Raw genomic sequence first — 21,124 nt, forward strand, 5'->3', positions numbered from 1 at the left:
CAATTTTCTTTGTAGAGATGCCTGACATGACATGACCATGTTAAAAACTGATATTGTGAAAAAAAGAACATCCAGAAATGTTATTTCATTCAACTGTCTGGCGAGTTTGTGAAGTAAAAGGAAGCCAGGAAAAATTATAGCAAGTGCAAACAGAAACAGCATCTAACCTCAGTGATTGCAGAAAATCAAGAGGACCTTCTTCATTTTATCTTGTAGCTCAATGAGGATCATTTTCTCTATAACCTCAGTATATTGAAGGTTAAAAGTTATTAAATAAAAGTTATTTTACAGTGTGCTCATGCTGGTCTTTTCAATAATTCCAAAGGCAAATCCTCTGAAATCATAGATTTGTGTGAAGAACAGACAAGAATTTTAGTCATTATTATAATTATTATCATGAATAAAATAATGAATTATTATCAATACAAAGTAACATGATAATATTAATGTTAAATATTATGAAAATATTACTAAGTTTCATTTTACATTTAAAAGGCCATATACAGTATTCATGTGATTTGAATATGCATATATTTTTCACTGCAATTTAACTTGCAGTGTTGTTATTGTTAACTAAACAAAACACATTTTTTTTAGTAATTCAAATAAAGTTAAAATAAAATAACAAATATTAGATGAAGAACTATAAATAAGAAAATTCAATTGTGCATTTTACCAATTGTGCAGCTTGACAGCACCTGATCTACATTATCTGATAAAGAGCAGTGTGAATATTCTGCTAAACTTCTCCTTTTATGCTCTACAGAAGAAAGAAAGTAATTTAGGTTTGGAACGACAACAGGTTGAATGAATAATCAAAATATTTTTTGTCCACACTCGCCTCAACACTTTGCAACACTCATGTTGCAGTATGTATTTACGCTAGGTCTCAATCCATGCTTGGTTCTTGTCCTTCCTTGTTTGCCATTACATCAATGCCAAGGAAAGTGTAAACCCAGTGGCAAAATTAGCTGCTATTGCATGTGCACATCCATCCAGCATAGCAGCTGGGGAACATTAAATTGAACCGGAATCAGGGGGAGCAGGGCATTCGGAACCAAGTAATTGGAAGTTTTGTAAAGAAACAGAGAGCCTTTATGAAATATGTGCTGTCTGGCTCCTGAGGACTGATTGCTATAAGTCTAACAGGGGGAATGTAGCTTCTTTTCTATGAATGCTGAACACCACTGATTACCCCCCACACACTCATAAAGACGAAAGAGAAAGAGAGAAAGAGGGGGTGGAGTGTAAACGACTTTCTTATTCAAAAGGCATATTAAGGATGTGCAAAAAATGATATTACGCCACTGCAAACCCGCCACACTTCATTAGCTCACAGAAACAAAAGAATTTTCCTGTAACCGTCTTTTGTCATTATATCGTCCCGCATAACGAACGAGAAAGTGGCGCAGCGCTGGGCCAGGGCGCATCAGCGCTCCGTAACCTTTTCTGTTGTGCCGATCTCCCCTTGATGACTGTGTTAAAAGACTATTAGCAGAGAATTATCCAAGTCATTCTCCGATGTAATTATGCAGCCTATTGACAGCAGCTGTCATTTTCAGGCTAACATGAGCATATTATGTTGACATGAGATAACAAGGAGTGTTTCCCCTTCAGTGCACAGAGAGTCTCTCCTAATAGAAAGCAATGATTGAGAGCTCCCTACTCCCAGAGTCCTAATCGTTCGTGCCAATCTAATCAGTAAGTGTACACTCATAAACAGGTTTGTCTAGAGCGCTGGATCCATGCCAGCCAGAGACATTGGCACAAGTGCAATTAGCAGGAAGTAGATGAAGCAGATGTTTAGGGGTTGAAGTAGGACATCTCACCTTGGTAACGCAGCAGCAAGGAGCTGGACTGCGGCTGCTGGCTACGGAAGTGGATGGATATTTGGTTGCTCCAGCTGCGTACCACCAGACCTTTAAGCAAGATGGACTCGTTGGCCAACATTGAAGGTTCCCTGCCGCCCAGGTCTTCGAATCTGACCACGTCACCCTCAGCCAGGCTCACGTTCATCACCTTAAGGTTATGAGATAAGAGAAGAAAGAGAGCAGAGACATAGTTAAAGAACCAATGAAATCAAAGTCAGATTTTTTTGGACTTTAACTTCTTGTAGTAATGACATTTTTTTCCCGCAATGGTTCCTCTGGATATTTAGAAAACTCTTTCCCAACTCTTCCAACAGTGGACATACATGCAGCACAGGAGAATTTGGTCATTTCTATAAAATATTTTTTGAAAGTCATGTATATTTCCTCCATAGTGTAATTTCCACCTCATCTCAAATTATGTGTTGTGTTTAATATTATTCTGGGATGGAAGTGACGGTGATGGAAATTACATTTCTAACCTTTTTGGAATAAAAAGGCTGACTCCTTAGTCTTACTATGGCTATTCCATAGCTAGCATCCAGAAAAAAAGGAAAAAAACCCCCGCCTTTTTACTGCATAGGCATATGCAAAAGTCCATTTTGCCAGCAGCAAAGAACCTCTTTACAATAAAAAATTCCTGGGATATAAAAGTGACTCCCCCACGTTTTCAAACATGACTCATCCAATCAGAAGAAAAACTGTGTTTGTTAAGTGATTTAATAGAGATAGGAATGTTTAAAGGAAAAGTTTGGACAATACACAAAAGCATAGGAACAGATTGACGTGTTTTCAGCTATGCAGAGATGGCAGTGGGGTGACACATTCTGCCACACTGACTGCACTTATAATGGTGTTGGCTTGTCTGTCTGCCAAGATGCATGGTAATTGAACCACGGGCAATCTCTGGTCTGCTGAAGCCAGCATGCATATCCTCACCTGTCACTAATAGAAAGCCACAGCCGCCCATTACTTCTAGTTCTGCCCGTCTTCCACTTTAGACAATACATGCAACAACTGCATGAGCCAATATCCAATATGGCAGCGTGGGTGGAAGTCGTGACACGGAGCAGAGTAAAAAAGTGTGAGTCTGGGGAATAATTACAATCATGCTGAATGAAAAAATCAGAACTATTCAACTAGCGTGCCATCATGAAACTGTGCCATTGTGGCTGATCTGGGATCAGCCGGGATGTGCACTTGTGCTCCTCTCAGGTAATGAAAGTGTCTTTAATCAGATGCAGGCAAATGAGTGTGACCCGATGAGTGACCCTGCCTAGACACAGACGTGACGACAGGTTAATGAGGCCTCGCACACGTCGCCCTCAATCTAGACACCTCAGACTCTTTACGACAAGAAGATACGTCAAACTCTCAGCACAAATTAATGCCACTGTCTGAGGTTTACCATCAGGAAAGTTTCACAAAAAGCACAACAGTACCCAGCAATTTAAATTAGGCCACAGTGAACGATGAGGACTGAATTTAAATAAGCACTGCTGAAAACACGCTTAAAGGCCTCTGAGTGCTGTGAAGGCAACAGGTGACAACCTGATGATGTGTACTACAGAATAAATTCACGCTTAATAAAGCTGGGGCTGCAATGTGCTGAAGCAGTCTATAAAACAAAAGTGCATTACAAAGTAATCACATTACACTAAAAGCCCTTGGATAATAAAATGTTTCCAGAATATTGCTCCCCGTAATCCAATTTGCGTTGGCACCGGGCCCGACCGTCTACCCCACGCATGTAATCCCTTGCATAAACATGACTGTCAGTCAGATGCAGACGTTGGCGTGTAAATGTGCAGCCGCTATGTCATTCCGGGTCAGTGTTGATTAAAATGTTTGCTGTTTTTTACACAGAGCACAACAGACAGGTTCAAAATAAAGGGAAATTAAGTCAATTATCCCAGCACTCCCGGCCTGCCCAGAGGCCCCATATGCCATAGAATGAACAGGGCAAACAGTAAGCCCATTTTTTTAGTCCCAAATACAAAAAAGACCTTAAAGGGACAATACGGCCAAATTGAAATTTGTAAAGATATTAAAATATCAATGTTAAGGTATGTGTCACGGATTCACCCAACGACACACCCCAGCCAGCTTCAACCCAACACACCTGGTCCCGATCGCAATCACCGGAATTCTGATTCACCTCACCTGCACCCTCATCACTTCACTCACCACGCCAGCTCTGCATATAAACCCCAGTCAGTCTACAGCTCATTGTCAGGTCTCGTCTTTTGATGCCAGTGACTCTCCGGTTCCTAAACCCTTCGGTCTGGTTCCAGTATCCTCAATATATCTACGCAAGTATTGTCCTTCTACACTAACCTCCCAGTGTGTGTGTATATTCCAAGCAGCCTCTGTGTGCGGTGGTTCCCCGGGATTCTCCAAACCGCCTCTCTGTGTTCGATAGTGGAAATCGCGGATCTCTATCAGGATTCCAGTGGTCAGCTATTTCCAGTATCTACAAGACGGACTCAAGTTCAAGTCTTCTCCCTGTGTTCCCTGTGTGGATCTCGAAGCTCATTCCTGTATTCAGGAGTTGCATACAGTGTCTAAAATAAAACCTGTTAACGCCATTGTCTGTGTCTTCATCCTTGCAGTAGTGTGACAGAAGACCTGACCACACACCATGCAAGCTTCCTCTGCTTCTGAGATCCACGCTGCATCCACCGAAGCCCCTCGGGGTGCCGCCGCACCCCAGCTGCTGATGGATGCCTCTGCTAATGCAGCCGTCGCTCCGCAACAATCATTTCAAGAAACCCTCATTGAATTCCGTCACGCTCTTCAGAACTACCGACCTGCGTCAGTAAGTCCCATGGCCGAACCAGCTTCATATGCAGGCGGGGAGGATTGCAATGGATTTCTTCTTCAATGCAAACTCTACTTGGAGGTAAACGCTGCTCAGTTTATTTCTGAAAGAGCCAAAATTGCTTTTATAATTTCTCTGCTCTCGGGTCGCGCATTAAACTGGGCTCAAGCTCTCTGGGAATCTAATGCACCCGCATTACAGACTTTAAATGGATTCTTTGAACATTTTCACACTGTATTCGCTCAAACTTCTAGTGCCAGTCGATAGTCGATACAGGACGTTTAACTACATCTGAACGTAACCGACGTTGAACTAATAATCTATGTCTCTACTGTGGTGCTTCTGGACATTATCGTGTCGAATGTCCCGTCCGTCCCAGCCGTTCGGCGGTTAGTACTGTAGATCTACCATTTCCAGTGTTAAACCTAAAACAAACTCCAGTCTTAATAACATATCTGAAACACTCTATTCCAGCGAAAGCTCTGATTGACTCCGGCGGGGCGGGGAACTTCATTTCAGCTTCTCTACTCAACCGTTTGCAAACCCCCCGTCGACGATTAAATCAACCACAGAATATACACTCCATCCTTGGAAAACCCCTTTGTAAAAGAAGTATTCAGCACTGCAGTCCCGAATTACACCTGTCCATCGGTTGTCTTCACCAAGAAAGATGCTCTTTACTGGTACTGGAGGGCTCCACTGCAGATATCGTCCTGGGACGCCCGTGGCTTACTCAACACTCGCCTGACATCTGCTGGACTTCTGGAGAAGTAAGTCGTTGGAGTGATCACTGTAAAAAGCATTGTCTACGTCCTGTCAAGAAACAATCCTCATCCGCCATATCTGCTGTCTCAGCAGTCCTGGGTTCAACCTCCGTTGAAAGTCCAGTCACCGAGTCTTCCCACCAGATCCCTCCGGAATACCGGGCCTTCCAGGACGTGTTTAGTAAACAACTCGCCACCACTCTACCACCTCACCGGCCATGGGACTGTGCTATTGACCTGCTGCCTGGGGCCACTCTACCGCATGGGAAGATTTACCCGTTGTCCATCCCGGAGCAGAAGGCCATGGAGGAGTATGTGGAGGAAGCCTTACGCCAAGGATACATTCGACCTTCTACGTCCCCTGCCGCCTCGAGCCTCTTCTTCGTCGGGAAAAAGGACGGAGGACTGCGCCCATGCATTGATTACCGCATCCTTAATGCTTCTACCATCAAGTACAGATATCCACTGCCCTTGGTACCTTCGGCTCTGGAACAGCTACGTTCAGCTCGGGTCTTCACCAAACTCGATTTGAGAAGTGCTTACAACCTGGTTCGTGTACGTGAAGGCGATGAGTGGAAGACTGCCTTTATCACTCCTGCTGGGCACTATGAATATCGGGTTATGCCGTTCGGGCTGTCGAATAGTCCAGCAGTCTTCCAGGGCTTCATGAACGAGATATTCCAAGACATGCTCCATCGGTTTGTGGTCATCTACATTGATGACATCCTAATCTACTCCTCCAACCTCGATGAACATGTACAACAGGTGAAGCAAGTCCTTAAACGCCTCCGTGAGTACCAACTGTACCTGAAGTTAGAAAAATGCGAGTTCCATCAAGAATCCATGCACTTCCTGGGGTACGTGATTCAGCCAGACGGCATTTCTATGGATCTAAATAAGGTAGAAGCGGTGATCAACTGGCCTAAACCCCAGTCCCTGAAGGAGCTGCAACGTTTTCTTGGCTTTCCCAATTTCTATCGTCGGTTCATCCGCGATTATAGTAAGATCTGCGCTCCAGTAACTTCCATGCTGAAGAAGGGTACCACACGGTTAACCTGGTCTGCTGAAGCTTCCGAGGCCTTTGAGGGTTTGAAGAAAGCCTTCTGTTCTGCTCCTACGCTGTGTCATCCCAACCCTGATCTCCCGTTCATAGTGGAAGTGGATGCGTCCACCAACGGAGTTGGAGCTGTTCTTTCACAGCGGCAGGGGACCCCTCCACGACTCCATCCATGCGCCTTCTTTTCACGCAAGATGTCCCCGGCAGAGCAGAATTATGATGTCGGTAATCGAGAACTCTTGGCTATTAAATTAGCTTTAGAGGAGTGGAGACACTGGTTGGAGGGAGCCAACCACCCATTTCAAGTAATTACAGACCACCGCAACCTTGAGTATCTCCAGGAGGCCAGAAGATTAAATCCTCGCCAGGCTCGGTGGGCTCTCTTTTTCACACGCTTTAATTTCACAGTTACCTACCGCCCGGGTTCCAAGAATCTCAAAGCAGACGCTCTATCACGCCTCTATCAATCCGAAACCTCCACAGAAATCAACGAAACCATACTCCCTCCAGCCATGTTTGTCAGTCCCATCCAGTGGAACATCGACAAACTCATTGCCAACGCCACCCTTACCGAACCTGCTCCGCCGGGGGATCCTGAGGGGAAGGTTTTCGTACCTACCAACTTCCGCCTTCACCTCATGGACTCTGTACACACCTCTCCGGGATCTGGACACCCAGGCAGCCAACAAACCCTCTCACTTCTCCAACAGCGCTAATGGTGGCCCGATATCTCCCGATACGTGCAGGGGTGCACCGCTTGTGCTATGGCCAAGGTACCTCGACGTCTCCCAGAAGGGAAGCTCATGCCCCTACCAATTCCGAACAGACCCTGGTCCCATCTCGCTGTGGATTTTGTTACCGATCTACCATCGTCCAACTCCAAGACCTGCATTCTAGTGGTCGTTGACAGATTTTCCAAGTCCTGTAAATTGATATCCCTCTCCGGACTCCCCACAGCCTTCAAGACAGCAGAGATGTTATTCACCGAGATTTTCCGCCACTTCGGTATCCCAGAGGACATAGTATCGGATCGGGGACCACAGTTCATATCAAGAGTCTGGAAATCGTTCTTTAAGCTTCTAGGAGTATCGGTCAGCCTGACGTCGGGGTACCACCCTCAATCCAACGGCCAAGCGGAGCGTAAGATCCAGGAGATCGGGAGATACCTGAGAACCTACTGCCATGACGCACAGGACCGCTGGGACCAGTACCTCCCATGGGCAGAGTATGCCCAGAACTCTCTACGCCAAACATCTACAGGCTTGACGCCGTTCCAATGCGTTCTGGGATACCAACCACCTCTGTTCCCATGGACAGGCGAACCATCGGACGTTCCAGCGGTCCAGCACTGGTTCACCGAGAGTGAGAGGGTCTGGGACTCAGCCCACGTCCACCTACAAGGGGCAGTACGGAGGTTCCAACAACAGGCCGATGTACGTCGAGGACCCACACCCCACTACACTCCTGGTCAGCTGGTGTGGCTCTCCACCAGGGATATCCGCCTCCGACTGCCCTCCCGTAAACTGAGTCCCAGGTTCATAGGTCCATTCGCGGTGCTGAGGCAGGTCAATGACGTCACGTATCGACTTGCACTACCCCATCACTACCGGATTGCACCCACCTTCCATGTTTCCTTATTAAAACCCTACACTGCACCTCTCTCTTCCCCTTCCACAGAAGCTGAAGCTGGCGAAGTACCCCCTCCTCCTCCAGTGGACCCCACAGACGAAGCCGTATACCAGGTCCGCACCATCTTGGATTCTCGACGACGGGGGGGCCAGCTGCAGTACCTCGTGGACTGGGAGGGGTTTGGACCTGAGGAACACTGTTGGGTCCATCGGGACGACATCTTGGACCCCACGCTCCTCCAGGACTTCCACCGTGACCACCCGGATCGTCCAGGCCGCCGTCCACGAGGTCGCCCTCGTCGTCGGGGTCTACGGCCCTCAGGAGCTGGCCGTGGAGGGGGGGGGGGTACTGTCACAGATTCACCCAACGACACACCCCAGCCAGCTTCAACCCAACACACCTGGTCCCGATCGCAATCACCGGAATTCTGATTCACCTCACCTGCACCCTCATCACTTCACTCACCACGCCAGCTCTGCATATAAACCCCAGTCAGTCTACAGCTCATTGTCAGGTCTCGTCTTTTGATGCCAGTGACTCTCCGGTTCCTAAACCCTTCGGTCTGGTTCCAGTATCCTCAATATATCTACGCAAGTATTGTCCTTCTACACTAACCTCCCAGTGTGTGTGTATATTCCAAGCAGCCTCTGTGTGCGGTGGTTCCCCGGGATTCTCCAAACCGCCTCTCTGTGTTCGATAGTGGAAATCGCGGATCTCTATCAGGATTCCAGTGGTCAGCTATTTCCAGTATCTACAAGACGGACTCAAGTTCAAGTCTTCTCCCTGTGTTCCCTGTGTGGATCTCGAAGCTCATTCCTGTATTCAGGAGTTGCATACAGTGTCTAAAATAAAACCTGTTAACGCCATTGTCTGTGTCTTCATCCTTGCAGTAGTGTGACAGTATGTCAGTATTTTATTTTGCTATAATATAATACCAATTTAACAGACTAGTAGAGCAGACAAAAAAAAAAATATATATATATATTTGTGCAATAAATTGTGCCTTTTTAGTAATGTTAGTGGGAGGAACTACGGTGTTAAGAAATAGGTATAAAAATTTGTCACTGAATCAAGGCCTTTCATATTTTGTACGAAGGCTCATACCTTACATATCTTAAACATTTTTGTCATTTTATAGCACTGCACCTCAAAAGACGCTGCCAGGGCTCAAAAGAGTGTCGCTGCATTAAAAACACTCACTCAGTCTGGTACAATACGCCATGTGGATTAACAAGTTAATTGTCATTACCTAAATTTTTGGTGTAAATTTGTATCTAGAATGTATTTTCACTCCAGTAAACAAGTGAAATCTGTGTGTAGAGTGGGATTTAGGATTCAGAACAGGAGTGACAGCTGTATTTAGCTTCAGTGAGTGTGCATGGCCTAAAAGAGACACACTGATACAGTCACTGTATCAGCACTCTGAGGGCAGGCGGATGGTTAATTAATCTGGAGATACATGCTGTGTCACATTAACAGAGAATTAGCAGAAAACCCCCTCCAGCTATGTCGGATTTGAAAAAAGAGCTCATGCTCTCCTGCCTTCCTGTGCTGTGCTGAATCTGATTTCCTGTTTACAGCAATAAAAAATTCAGAATAATTGAGGTGACACCTCATAAATAAACAAGCGTTATTTGCAGGTGATATGAATCACCTTATGAGATCTGAGTGAGAGAAACAAAGCAAAGAAATGAACAGAGTCAGAGCCGTGGTGTAGTGAGCTCACAGGGACACGGGTTCGAATATGATGTGTCATCCTGATTCCTCACCACTGGCCAAAAGCCCATAAACAAACATAAACAAAAAAGAGAAAAGTGAGAGATAAGATTAAGGGACAGAATGAGGGAAGGAAAGAGGAGTGATGTCCATGTGCTCAGCTCTTTCAGTCGCAATGTGTCCAGCAGAGATTTTTAATCATCTCTGTTGCCTTAAAGCTGATGAGAGGACTGGCTTTGTTTTTTCCTCAAACACTGCAAAAGCGGTGCTAACCTCGCTTCTAAATTACAAGTGTGAAACGTTCCTTTACCCGGGGTTAACAGCGGTGTTTAGAACGGCGATAACCTAGGGTTAAGCACAGTGTGAAAAAGCAATAATGTCAAGATAAATTACATCAAGATTAATTTAATGTAATAATAGAGAAATAGTAAAGACAAAATGACAGCTTTACATAAATAAACAAACTGCATTATATTATGTTAAAAATACATGAACCAAAATTTGAATGTCTAGCATATATGCAGATGATATTGGGCTGGGCGATATGGATTAATAGAGATACAGTTTGTATCTCGATATTTTCTACTTTTTTCTATTTGGATTTTAAAAGAGCCCAGTATTTATTTTAAAAAAAATATTTCATACCCTGGCAAGTGTGGTTCTACAAACAATGTTCATATTGAAGGCTATGAAAACAAATATAGTGAATTTAACCATGTAGCTTTGTTGATTATGTGCAAAAAAGGGTTCAAATTATTACATTCTAATAATCATTACATTCTAATATTGTAACAAAATGACACTATAAAAACACAAACTTGGTTTAAAACAAATATTTTAGTAAAATCTATATTTTAGTCAGAATTATTGTGTTCCGTCTGTTTGAGGCACCTGCGAGTCTGTGAAGTTTAGTGGAGACTCAAAAAATAAATATTTGCATGAGTTTTTTGCATGATTTTTAGCTCACTCTGTGTCTTCCGCTATTTTCCAAATGTGCTCATAATATCAAACCACTGTATATCGATATAAACAGTCTTGCCTCATCTTATATTGTTTACAAAAATATATATAATACAAACTCAATATAACGCCCATCCCTAGGTGGTATATAACAAAATGTCACAATTAAATTTTTTTACTGTATTTTTGATCAAATAAATACAGCCTTGGTGGGCAATGGAGACTTCTTTTAAAAACATTTTAAAAATAATTCTGGAAAAATGTCTAACTTTGAAGTTGCCAAAAGCTATGTTAGTCAATGAATGTAGACATTAAGTACACAAATAGTACCCATTTTGTGGAATAACCCCAAAAACTGAAACTCTAAAACTTGCCAACCACTCAAGCGTTTCAATGCAAAATACATTCCAACTATGTTAAACTTACTGCAACTTTCCGCATCAAGGCGTGTAACTAGACAGGATGCCACTCTATAGATGTCAAGTTACAAATGCCACAGTGAGGAGTTTCTCCTCTGAAAGTCTCTTTGCAGTGCAGTGTATGGCATTTACTTCTATGCACATCACTGCTTATGTGGGTCACACACGCCTGAAGCTCTCCCAACATGAAGGACAGCACATGACAACACTGATCTGATATAGAGTGGTCACCAACTGCGCTCTGTCTCTCTCTCCCATTGCCAGGCAAGTTAGTACTATTATGAACCCATCAGAGTTTAAAACGGCAGAGCTTGAGTTGACTTGATGTAGATTGTTTGGATTTGATTGATGTGTTTGTGTATTCAGCAAATTCTCAGGGAGATTCTCTCTTATGCAAATCCCAGTCATGTAAAAGTCGAATAGTCCCTTGTGTCGCTGTATAAGAATAGAAAAAGCCCAAAAGCCCTCAGTGGTGCTGCTCTTTCTTTCTGTCTCTGTTGCGTTCATGTCCTCTATTCCCACGGTTCCATTTCTCTGGGATAGCAGGAAGGATGGAAATTTCCTCTAATTAGCAGGGTCCATTCCTCTGGAGCTGAGAATCACGTTGGGAAGAGAATCTACTTGTATTTGAGCTGCAAATTAGAGCCCGTAATTAAGAGCAAACAGGAAATGATGTACAGATCTGGGCTACAGGTGCGGAAGAGTTGAAACAAGCAGTAGAGACACAGGGTCACCGGGAAAGATCAGGGAGCTGTTACTATATTAAGGAGTGCCTGGAGTGTAGAAGAGGAGAGATGAAGAGACCCATCTGTGCCATCTGGAGGGGCCAAACCTAGGCAATCCATCTGACAGCCGTGCAAAAATCCGCAGGTGGACTCCGGCTCTGACGGCCCTAATCTCACTCACCTCTCCCCTCATACATTACCCAAGGAAGATGAGCCTCGTCCGGCATGCGTACCATTATGCCACAAATGATCAGACATGTCCTCCACGTGTCATTTGCGTGACCTTCCTCACTGAAGCGCCGTACTGCAGCAGACCTGAAGCCGGTGACGAGATAAAGAAGAACCCTGAGATTAACGCTCACTGACAGGCTGAAACTTTTGCCACGCCGTACAAAGGCGACACTCATTATTTTCCATTCTGTTTGAGCACCTGAATAATCCACTATGAATAGGCCCTGTGAATACTGATATTCTTCACAAGATGTATAAGGACAGACCGAGCACAGAATCCAAGAGCACAGAAATTCTCTCATTACCTGCAGGAAAGAATTGTCACAAATGACATCTCTTTAATGCAGTGGTTCTGGTTTGGCCATGGGATCCACATATTCCCATGGTCATTAAGCCGCGACCCATTTTTTTAGGAATTTGACCTAGCCTATACATAGTTAGCTAATAAAAATTTTAATAAAAACCAAGCAAATGTATTTCACAAAAATATCACACACACATGTGCCGTCCATTATACACATCAATTGTAAGAATATGACTAATACTGATGAATAAACACTTTAAAATAAATAAGGATATTAAATAGTAGTCCCAAATTAGTTTTTATTAATACAATAAAGTTAGTAAGCTGGTATGAGCCACCACAGTCATTTATAAATATACAAAATAACACAAAGTGAAATAGTGGCACTTTGGTATTAGGGAAACTACAGCTACCGTGGTAAATACACAATACTAACATGAACTGTTAATTAAACATATGGAAACTGCTCCTGGTGAATAGAATGAACATCACACCTGCATGTAAATCCTTCCCAGCTTACACACGAAGTGCAAGTTACGTCATTTATTGGTACTTTTTGATAATTTCATGACTTAGTAATTGGCATAATACGACACTGCATGCTCATAATTTCTTTTGCGATTAATTTGTAATGAAGTGACACACAGTGTGCCTCTGCATTTGAGCATGCAATTGAAGAGTGCGAGCTACGAGTAGGAGCACAGTAGCTATCCACCGTATTTTTCAACGCAAAAGTACGTTTTTTTCTGTGAATCTGCGAACTTTCCGATTCATTAGCTGCTATAGGGAAATAATGAGAAGAAAACAAAGTGCAGTAAACTGTAAAACTGTTTGCGCTACAAACCAGTGTGTTTAGAATTAAGACAATACATTAAAATAGTGTGGTAAGAAATATCAGTATGCAATATCAAGCAGCATAACGAGCTGTTTTGTACAGCTAAGAATGACTGGAAGAAAATGACACCGGAAGCCAGACACATTAAAATTACAAATGGCTGTGCCCTCGCTTACCTGAAAAATAAGGTGGATAATGGCTGACAGGACAGAAAAGTTCACTGCTCCGGATGTGTATGTGTCCACGGTTTGCAGTGTGTGTGTTCACTACTCACTGCTCATAATGTGAGTGCATTAACTTTGATGGGTTAAATGCACAGGGACACATTCAGAGTATGGGTTACCTTATTCGGCCTTCATGTCACATCAGTTTCAGTGTCACTTTCAAAATAAAAGTCTTGCATCAGAAAAACAGAGAATTATGTTTGTTGTTGCTTCTTTCACTGCACATTACGCGACCCACTCAAAATGGTCTTGTGACCCACCAGTCGAGAAACACTGCTTTAATGTCTCAATTATTTCTCCAAGACAGAAACAGGATTTAATAGAGAGCAAATGAGACTTTGTAAATCTCACTCTTGGATGATTGTTTCATTTCGATAATTGACCTTTTGACCAATAAGTGTGACATTGTGAGTCGATATAACCTTACTAGTAAATCTCACTCTTAGATTTTTCTACTAAGTAAAAGACCCCAGTAATCTCAAATGCATCTCCTCTGACATTTATACGGTCTAGAATCAGTAAATGTTACAGTGTATTATAAAGAAAATATGTTATAAATTGAATAATCTATCAATAGATATGTAAACCAGTGCATTTTTCTTTACTCAGTGGAGCATAAAAGCATAACACTTTTGGAATATAACATTTTTTTTGTTTTGCCATTGACAATGGAAATCAATGTCCAGTAAAACTCTTTGGTTACCAACATTCTTCAAAATATCTTGTTTTGTGTTTCACAGAAGACACACAGTCATACAGGTTTGGAACAACATAAATGTGAGAACACAATGTCAGAACTTTTACTTTTTTGGTAAACTATTCATTTAAATATCCTGTCCATTTAAATGAGAAGTTAAACCGAGGTCCTGACTCTCTGTGGTCACAAAAAATCCCAGACAGTGGACAGAGGCCACTGGGCAAATTTGGCCAGGATGCCGGGGTTACACCCCTACTCTTTCGAAAGACATCCTGGCCAAATTTGCCCAGTGGCCTCTGTCCATCATGGCCTCCTAATCATCCCCTTGTATATATATACCAATCACTCTGTCTCCTCTCCACCAGTAAGCTGGTGTGTGGTGGGCGTTCTGGCGCAATATGGCTGCCGTCGCATCATCCAGGTGGATGCTTCACATTGGTGGTGGTTGAGGAGATTCCCCCTTCTAGGTGAAGCGCTTTGAGTGTCCAGAAAGGCGCTATATAAATGTGATGAATTATTATTATTATTAAATATTCAAAACTACTGCTGTCAACTGAATAAGATAACTGTAATTATTCTCATGATTTCCAACTAGTAATTAGTATCAAATTAAAAGTTATTATAGAATTTTCATTTCATGTCGACTTTGAGTCTCCCAAGCAATGAAAGTGCAATCACTAAGCACTGCCTCTGCAATATAACCCACGTTGCCACAAATTCAAATGCAAATATGTAATACATCTTGGTCGCCTAATGTGTTTCTTTGCTATGAAAAAAGAAAAACTATATACGGGCCATAACAGGCTTCTATTGTATTGTCCATCCAGTTCTGCCACTACGTGTCTCTTCATGCTTGTAATATGTGCAACACACACTTATGTCACACCCTTTTATCAGCATCCAATTACCCTGCTGTTGTTCTCAACATGTGGGAGGAACAAAAAGTCTTCGGGGGGGAATGGTGCTGGCCTTCCCACCGTCAGGGCATTCACACACTCTCCATGTCTGCGCTTATCTCGTTTTAACATTCACCTCAGCCAGTCTCTTTTTCATTATCACTACAATCCCCCCGAACGCCGCACCAGAAATTGGTTTTATGCGACGCGGCTGAATAACGGCAGGGAAATTGCAGAGGAAGGCAAATCTTGACAACATGAAAACAAGGGCAGGGTTATGGGGGGGTGGGGGGGTAAATAAGGGTGTGTAAAAGGTGGGTGGTCTGTTATGGAAGTTGAATAATGATTGTAGAAACAGCAAGATGAAGGCAGAGTTCACATGGATACACTATGAGCAGAGTTTAGCTCAGCATTGACAAACTTTTCAATTAAAGACGGAGGGAATTTCCGATTCCACTGTTGAAGTCGTCTCCGGAGAAATTACTCAGCAAGAAAAGTACTCCACGCAGCAATTTTTCTTTCATTTAAAAATATTTTTTCTCTAAAGTTTCCCTGAAGATTAATCATCCTCTTATCGTTTTGCTCCAGGTGTTTCATTTATTCAAAACAACCACAGTGTGATTTGGTTTAAGCTGATATAAACACAAGGAAAGAATTTCATTGTCAGCATCTTTTTCCTTCTGCTCACGCCTGTGCTGCCCGTCATTCGCCATGAAACAAAGGAATGAAACAAAACAATCTGAATATTGTGGCATTTCCAGGCTTCATGTCAAAAACAACTGTCAAAAATAAAGCACATTCTGAATCATTTTCAAAAGTCACAAGAAAATCCATTGAAATGTGCTGCTTGCATTATTCCCAACATATCAATTAAAGATTCTTCTTGTTTCCATTAAGAAGCTATTAAAATCCATATTGAACATCCAACACACATGAGTCACTCCTCTTTTGTTTATGCAATCTGCAAGATAAATAGTTAGAGCGTCTCACAAAGACAAGTCAAAGCTGACATTTCACTGAAATATTGATTCTGTTTCTCCATTAGGTTTGTCTGGCTGAGCGAAAAGGGAATATTTATAATAATGACACTAGCTAGAACACTGTCATCTGTTCTTCTTGCCAAATTTGATGAAAAAAATCTGTAATTTCATTTGTTTCAAGTGGCCAGTCACTGATGTTACTCTCACACTGGATGAAGTGAGAGTTATTTTATTATTTTATTTTTTCCCTCATTAATTATTTATTTTATTAAGTTTTGAATAAATGTTGGTTAGGTAAGTGATAGGTACATTTAGAATTTTCTTTCTGTTACCAATAATAGTCTAATACTCCCAGCTCCCTTGGGCAGATTTTCCTCCACAATCATTGGAGAAGACTTGAACTTTTCTAGGCCTAACAATATCAGCTCTAGATACAGCTCACTTTGAGTGGTGGATGTTTGGACAGGGCTTCGTGATTTCGTGATGATAATAGAAAGGACCAATAGGCACATCGATGAAAAAAAGTGGTGTGCAATGAACAATACCTGGTTGGACTGTGTTTATCTCTTCAGAAAACACAATCTAATCTCAAAACAAATTTCACATTGATCCTACCAAACAAGCTACCAATCTTGCATGACAATTTCCACTAAACTTCACTGGAATGCAATCAATACTGTTGAACTTAATACAAGAAAAACAGTCGGCAAGCTGTGCAAATTCACCACCACCCAACAAAAATAATTCATAAAACTATCACTGAACTGTCCGTGTTAGCAACACAGACCAAAACCTTGTATAAAGCAAAATGTTATCTTAATGTACATATTACACAGTGTTACTGTATGTACTACCAATCAAAATTTAGGGTCAGTAAAAAATGAATACTTTCAAATGAATATTCAGCAATTTAAATTTAAAATAAATGCTTCTCTTTTGAACTTCATATTTATCAAAAAATCCTGAAAAAAGTTTTTTTTAAATTTTTTATTTTATTTACCAAAACCAAAGTTAACATTTACATTTAGCGGAAGAAATAAAAATAAATTGTATTTTATAATCAATTCATCTAATTTATTTAATAATCAGCACTCAAATAACTGACACATAAGATAGTTCTATGACAGGATTATATTTCTACTCCAATTTGTTGCTCAAAAATAAACATTTGAAAGCTGGCTGTAATAAAAAAATTGTTTTCATGGCAGATTTATCCAAACGTCAAACATACATACATGAAAAAATCTTACTGACCCGAAAGTTTTGTCCAGTAGTGTACAGTCTATATCACAGTCTCTTTTATCAGTCAACTTTTTTCATTACAAATTATATTATCAATATAGTAATTTGAGTGAGATGTTGCAAAAAACAAGAAATAGTATTTGTGACATAGTGCAGAATCCTAAACCTTTTTCCTTCATTTTCTTATTTATTATTTTGTTAATTGATTTTTAAAGCATTTTTTCTGTTCCCATTTCTTATTATATGGTTTCAATCTGCTTATTGTACCAAACAAACTTCTCATTTTTTGCCTGTCACGTACCTTTAAAATAAATCAAATACATTATTCAGTAAGAATTCAGACTCTAACGGTCCCTTACAAGATATTCGGTCTCCAGTATTCAGTGAAATATTCAGATTTACAAACATGTAGAGCTCATCAGTCTTCATTGTATCCTTTTCCATTGGTTTCCATTAATCAAAAGCCTAAGAGTTTCGTTTTGTAAAATGGATTGAATAATGAACCGATGTCCCATTTCTCTTTCCCGCCTTTGTGCTTGCTTCTTCTTGTCTAAATTTCCTCTCACTGAACAATTCACCCTCTGTGGCTGAGTGAACATGCCTAGATGTGCATTTTAAAGGGTGCAGAAAATTGAGGCTGAAATCTTCCAAAAGGTGACCTATGGGAGTCCGGGGGCAGAGCGAGGCGAGAGAGGGGGAGAGCCCTCGCAACAGAATAAATCAAAGGGAGCTGAGAGGGCTGCAGAGAGCTGATAGCTGACCTGCTGAGGCCAAATCACCACAAAAATACACACACATACACGCATGGACACAAACACACTCACACCTGAAAAGCGTCTAAAGTACAGCGCTGCACTCTCCACATCTAAAAACCTTGCCTCAGCCGCCCTGGACAAACTTCAAATCCCTCACAACAATAAAATGCTACAAAAGAGACCTGCAAGAGAGGCTGCAGGCCTGATGATGAGTAATGGACTCCCTCATCTCGCTCTTCATATTACTCTTTCTATATCTCTCTCACACTGTCTTTCTACCACTCACTTTCACCCTTTCTCTTTCTCTCTCTAGACATGGTAACAAAGCTTCACATTTCCAATGCATTAGTATTATACATACAGTACATACACTTTCGCATTCTCAGAGGAGAGAAAATACGAACTAAAACAAAACAAATATCACAAAATACTAATTCAAATAGTGTGTAAAGTTATTTTTCTATAATAACACCATGAAAAAGTGACACCAGTGGTGTCTGAAGGAGGAAGCATTTCTTATTTATCTATGATATGTTTGAAATAAACCGCAAATCAAGTCGAATTAGTAAAATTTATGGAAATGAATGGACTCTTAGAACATGGATACTTATAGAAATCACTACATATGGTCAAGTTTAAGTTTAAATTAATTTCAAATGAATTTGCTTTGTAAATAAGATTAGTTTTATTATGGGCATTAACACAGAAAATCATACAAAACAGAAACCATTCACAAAAAACTAATGCATAAAAGGGACTCATTATTTAAAAGGAATACAAATTCTTAATAATATACTGTGTGTGTGTGTGTATATATATATATATATATATATATATATATGTTATATAGTTTACATATAAATAAGATTACAACACTACTATTTGTGTGAATATATTTATATAAGCTTTTATATAAAAAAAATTCCTTCGGAAAAAATTAAATAATGAACCAGTGTACCTTTGACCATGTCTGATTTAATATAAAGGAGCGCCAGTGGTGCCCCTTCAAAGAATATGGTGCATTACGCCCCCGCGCTCTCTCCCTCTTTTTTCACTCTATCCATCTCTCTCCCTCCCACTATATACGTACATATATATTCTGTTTACCATACACCCTATCTCTCTTGTGTTCCCTCTCACTACCCTGCATTTGGTCCTGCAGTAGGGACTTGCAGGAGGAGTCAGTGCCGTGGCCCAGTGGCACAAGGTGGAGCTGGTATGGAGCAGAGCCAGAACTCACAGCTGCTTCATGGGCTGCAGAGATTACAGCCATTTAATGAAACCAGATCTGAGTCAGTCACTGAGCTGATATGACAGACGCCCAATGTCCCCTGCCAACTCATCCCTATAAATCTATCATCAAAGAGCAGACAAGTGGGTCAGTGGTGAGCGTGACGACTGGAATTGGAAGCTGCAGTGAACCCTTCAGAGCTGGACGCGAGATTTATGTACTTTCATGAGACTTCGTGAGCTATCAATTCTCATTTAGGCAGAACATAACATATCTGTTATAGAAATGACAACTTTCGCCAAGGTCGTATCTCATATAGAGTGAACACGTTTTCTTGGAAAAATAATGCTATACTTCAGCAGTTATTAATAGTACAGAAGAGCTGATAATGTTTAATAAGTGTTCACATCTTAATCATTAAAAAAAAAAAGTTAAAGTTTTGTGAGCCACAATCAAATCACAACCACTCAGACATTCGAAGTGACATTGTTTTTATACAACAGTTCAGTCAAAGTCCCTTTCAAGGAAAGTCTGTTCACTTGGCGGTCATATTTACAATGTCTCAGAGCAGCTATTTTGTGCATCCAAGCCATTCAGTTTATTTTAGAATGACCCAGGGTTAACTATTTCAAGTGTGAAAAGCCCTAAAGACTACTTACTGAACTCACATTTAAATAACATGTTTAAAATCAGCAGCAAAATATGGCAAGAACTATTCCATACATGCTGTTCCTTGAGCTCAAATTGCATTAAAAAAGCTTATTTTTAAAGGTGCAGTGTGTGATTTTTTAGCGGCATCTAGTGGTGAGGTTACGAATTGCAACCAACAAAAGTTACGGTGGCCGACAGGAAAATGTCATCGTCTGAGACAGCAGAGAGTAGCCAGTTCAGCAATGAGGTTTCGTTACAAGGATAAATTAAGAAATTATGTTTAATTAATTATTCAGTAAAACTATATGTTATTGTGAATATTATTGTTACTTGTTCATCATTGTGTCAGTGTTTTATTCGCTGAACCAAGCTTGCTTCCTTGCACGAAGAGCAACATAGTAACGAAACGCGTTTGTTCGTTTAGGGCTACTGTAGAAACATGTCGGCACATTTCAGTGTAAGGGGATCCGTGGTGTATGTAGATAAAAACTGCTCATTCTAAGGTAATACAAATATAATGGTTCAGTAATGGTTAAGTAAGGTCTTTATACACCACTGAAAACTACTTTTTTAAGGTAGTGACGAAACGCGCTCTGTAGCGCTGTTTGTTCGCTGTCAGCTACGGTAGAAAGATGATGACACAATATGTCGACCTCCATAGAAGGGAGTGCCTGCGGTTATGGAGATATAAATGTCTCATTCTAAGGTAATAAAAACATAACGGTTCATTATGCAAGGTCTTTATACACCACTGAAAACATAGTTATGGATCTTATATTGCATTTCTGTCAATAGATCCAAGGAAATATTACACAATGCACCTTTAAGGCTAGACCAGCCAATGCGCATGTGTAGTCCTAAGTGCACGTCTCAGAATATATGTTTCTATGGCAACCAGATGTGGCAAGCAGGACGAGGCCGAGGACCGTGAGAGAACGGCACGAGGCCGGTGGTGTGATTACTGATGAGCGCCAGCTGCGCGACACACTGATCTCATATCTCTCACAGAGGAGCGGAAGCATAAAAGGAGGAGCGACAACAGTGGAGATCGAGGGAGGCCAGGCCTGAACTTGTATTGTGTTTGTTTTGTTATATGTGACAGCAGTTGTCCGTGAGGGG

General features: G+C 41.4%; 1 protein-coding gene across 5 annotated transcripts in view; it reads right to left on the reverse strand.

Moving 5' to 3' along the window:
- The window catches only part of sez6b (seizure related 6 homolog b), a 197,198-nt gene that overhangs the window by 65,867 nt on the left and 110,207 nt on the right, over positions 1-21,124 (reverse strand). For all 5 annotated transcript variants that reach the window (XM_077208421.1, XM_077208419.1, XM_077208420.1 and 2 more), the window contains exon 4: positions 1,830-2,019. In XM_077208421.1, coding sequence (XP_077064536.1) covers positions 1,830-2,019 — 190 coding nt within the window. The remainder of the gene's footprint in view (positions 1-1,829; positions 2,020-21,124) is intronic.

The sequence above is a fragment of the Siphateles boraxobius genome, unplaced genomic scaffold (assembly GCF_051911475.1).
Source record: "Siphateles boraxobius isolate OS27281-9 unplaced genomic scaffold, OSU_SipBor_1 6, whole genome shotgun sequence".
NCBI classification, from domain to species: Eukaryota; Metazoa; Chordata; class Actinopteri; order Cypriniformes; family Leuciscidae; genus Siphateles; species Siphateles boraxobius.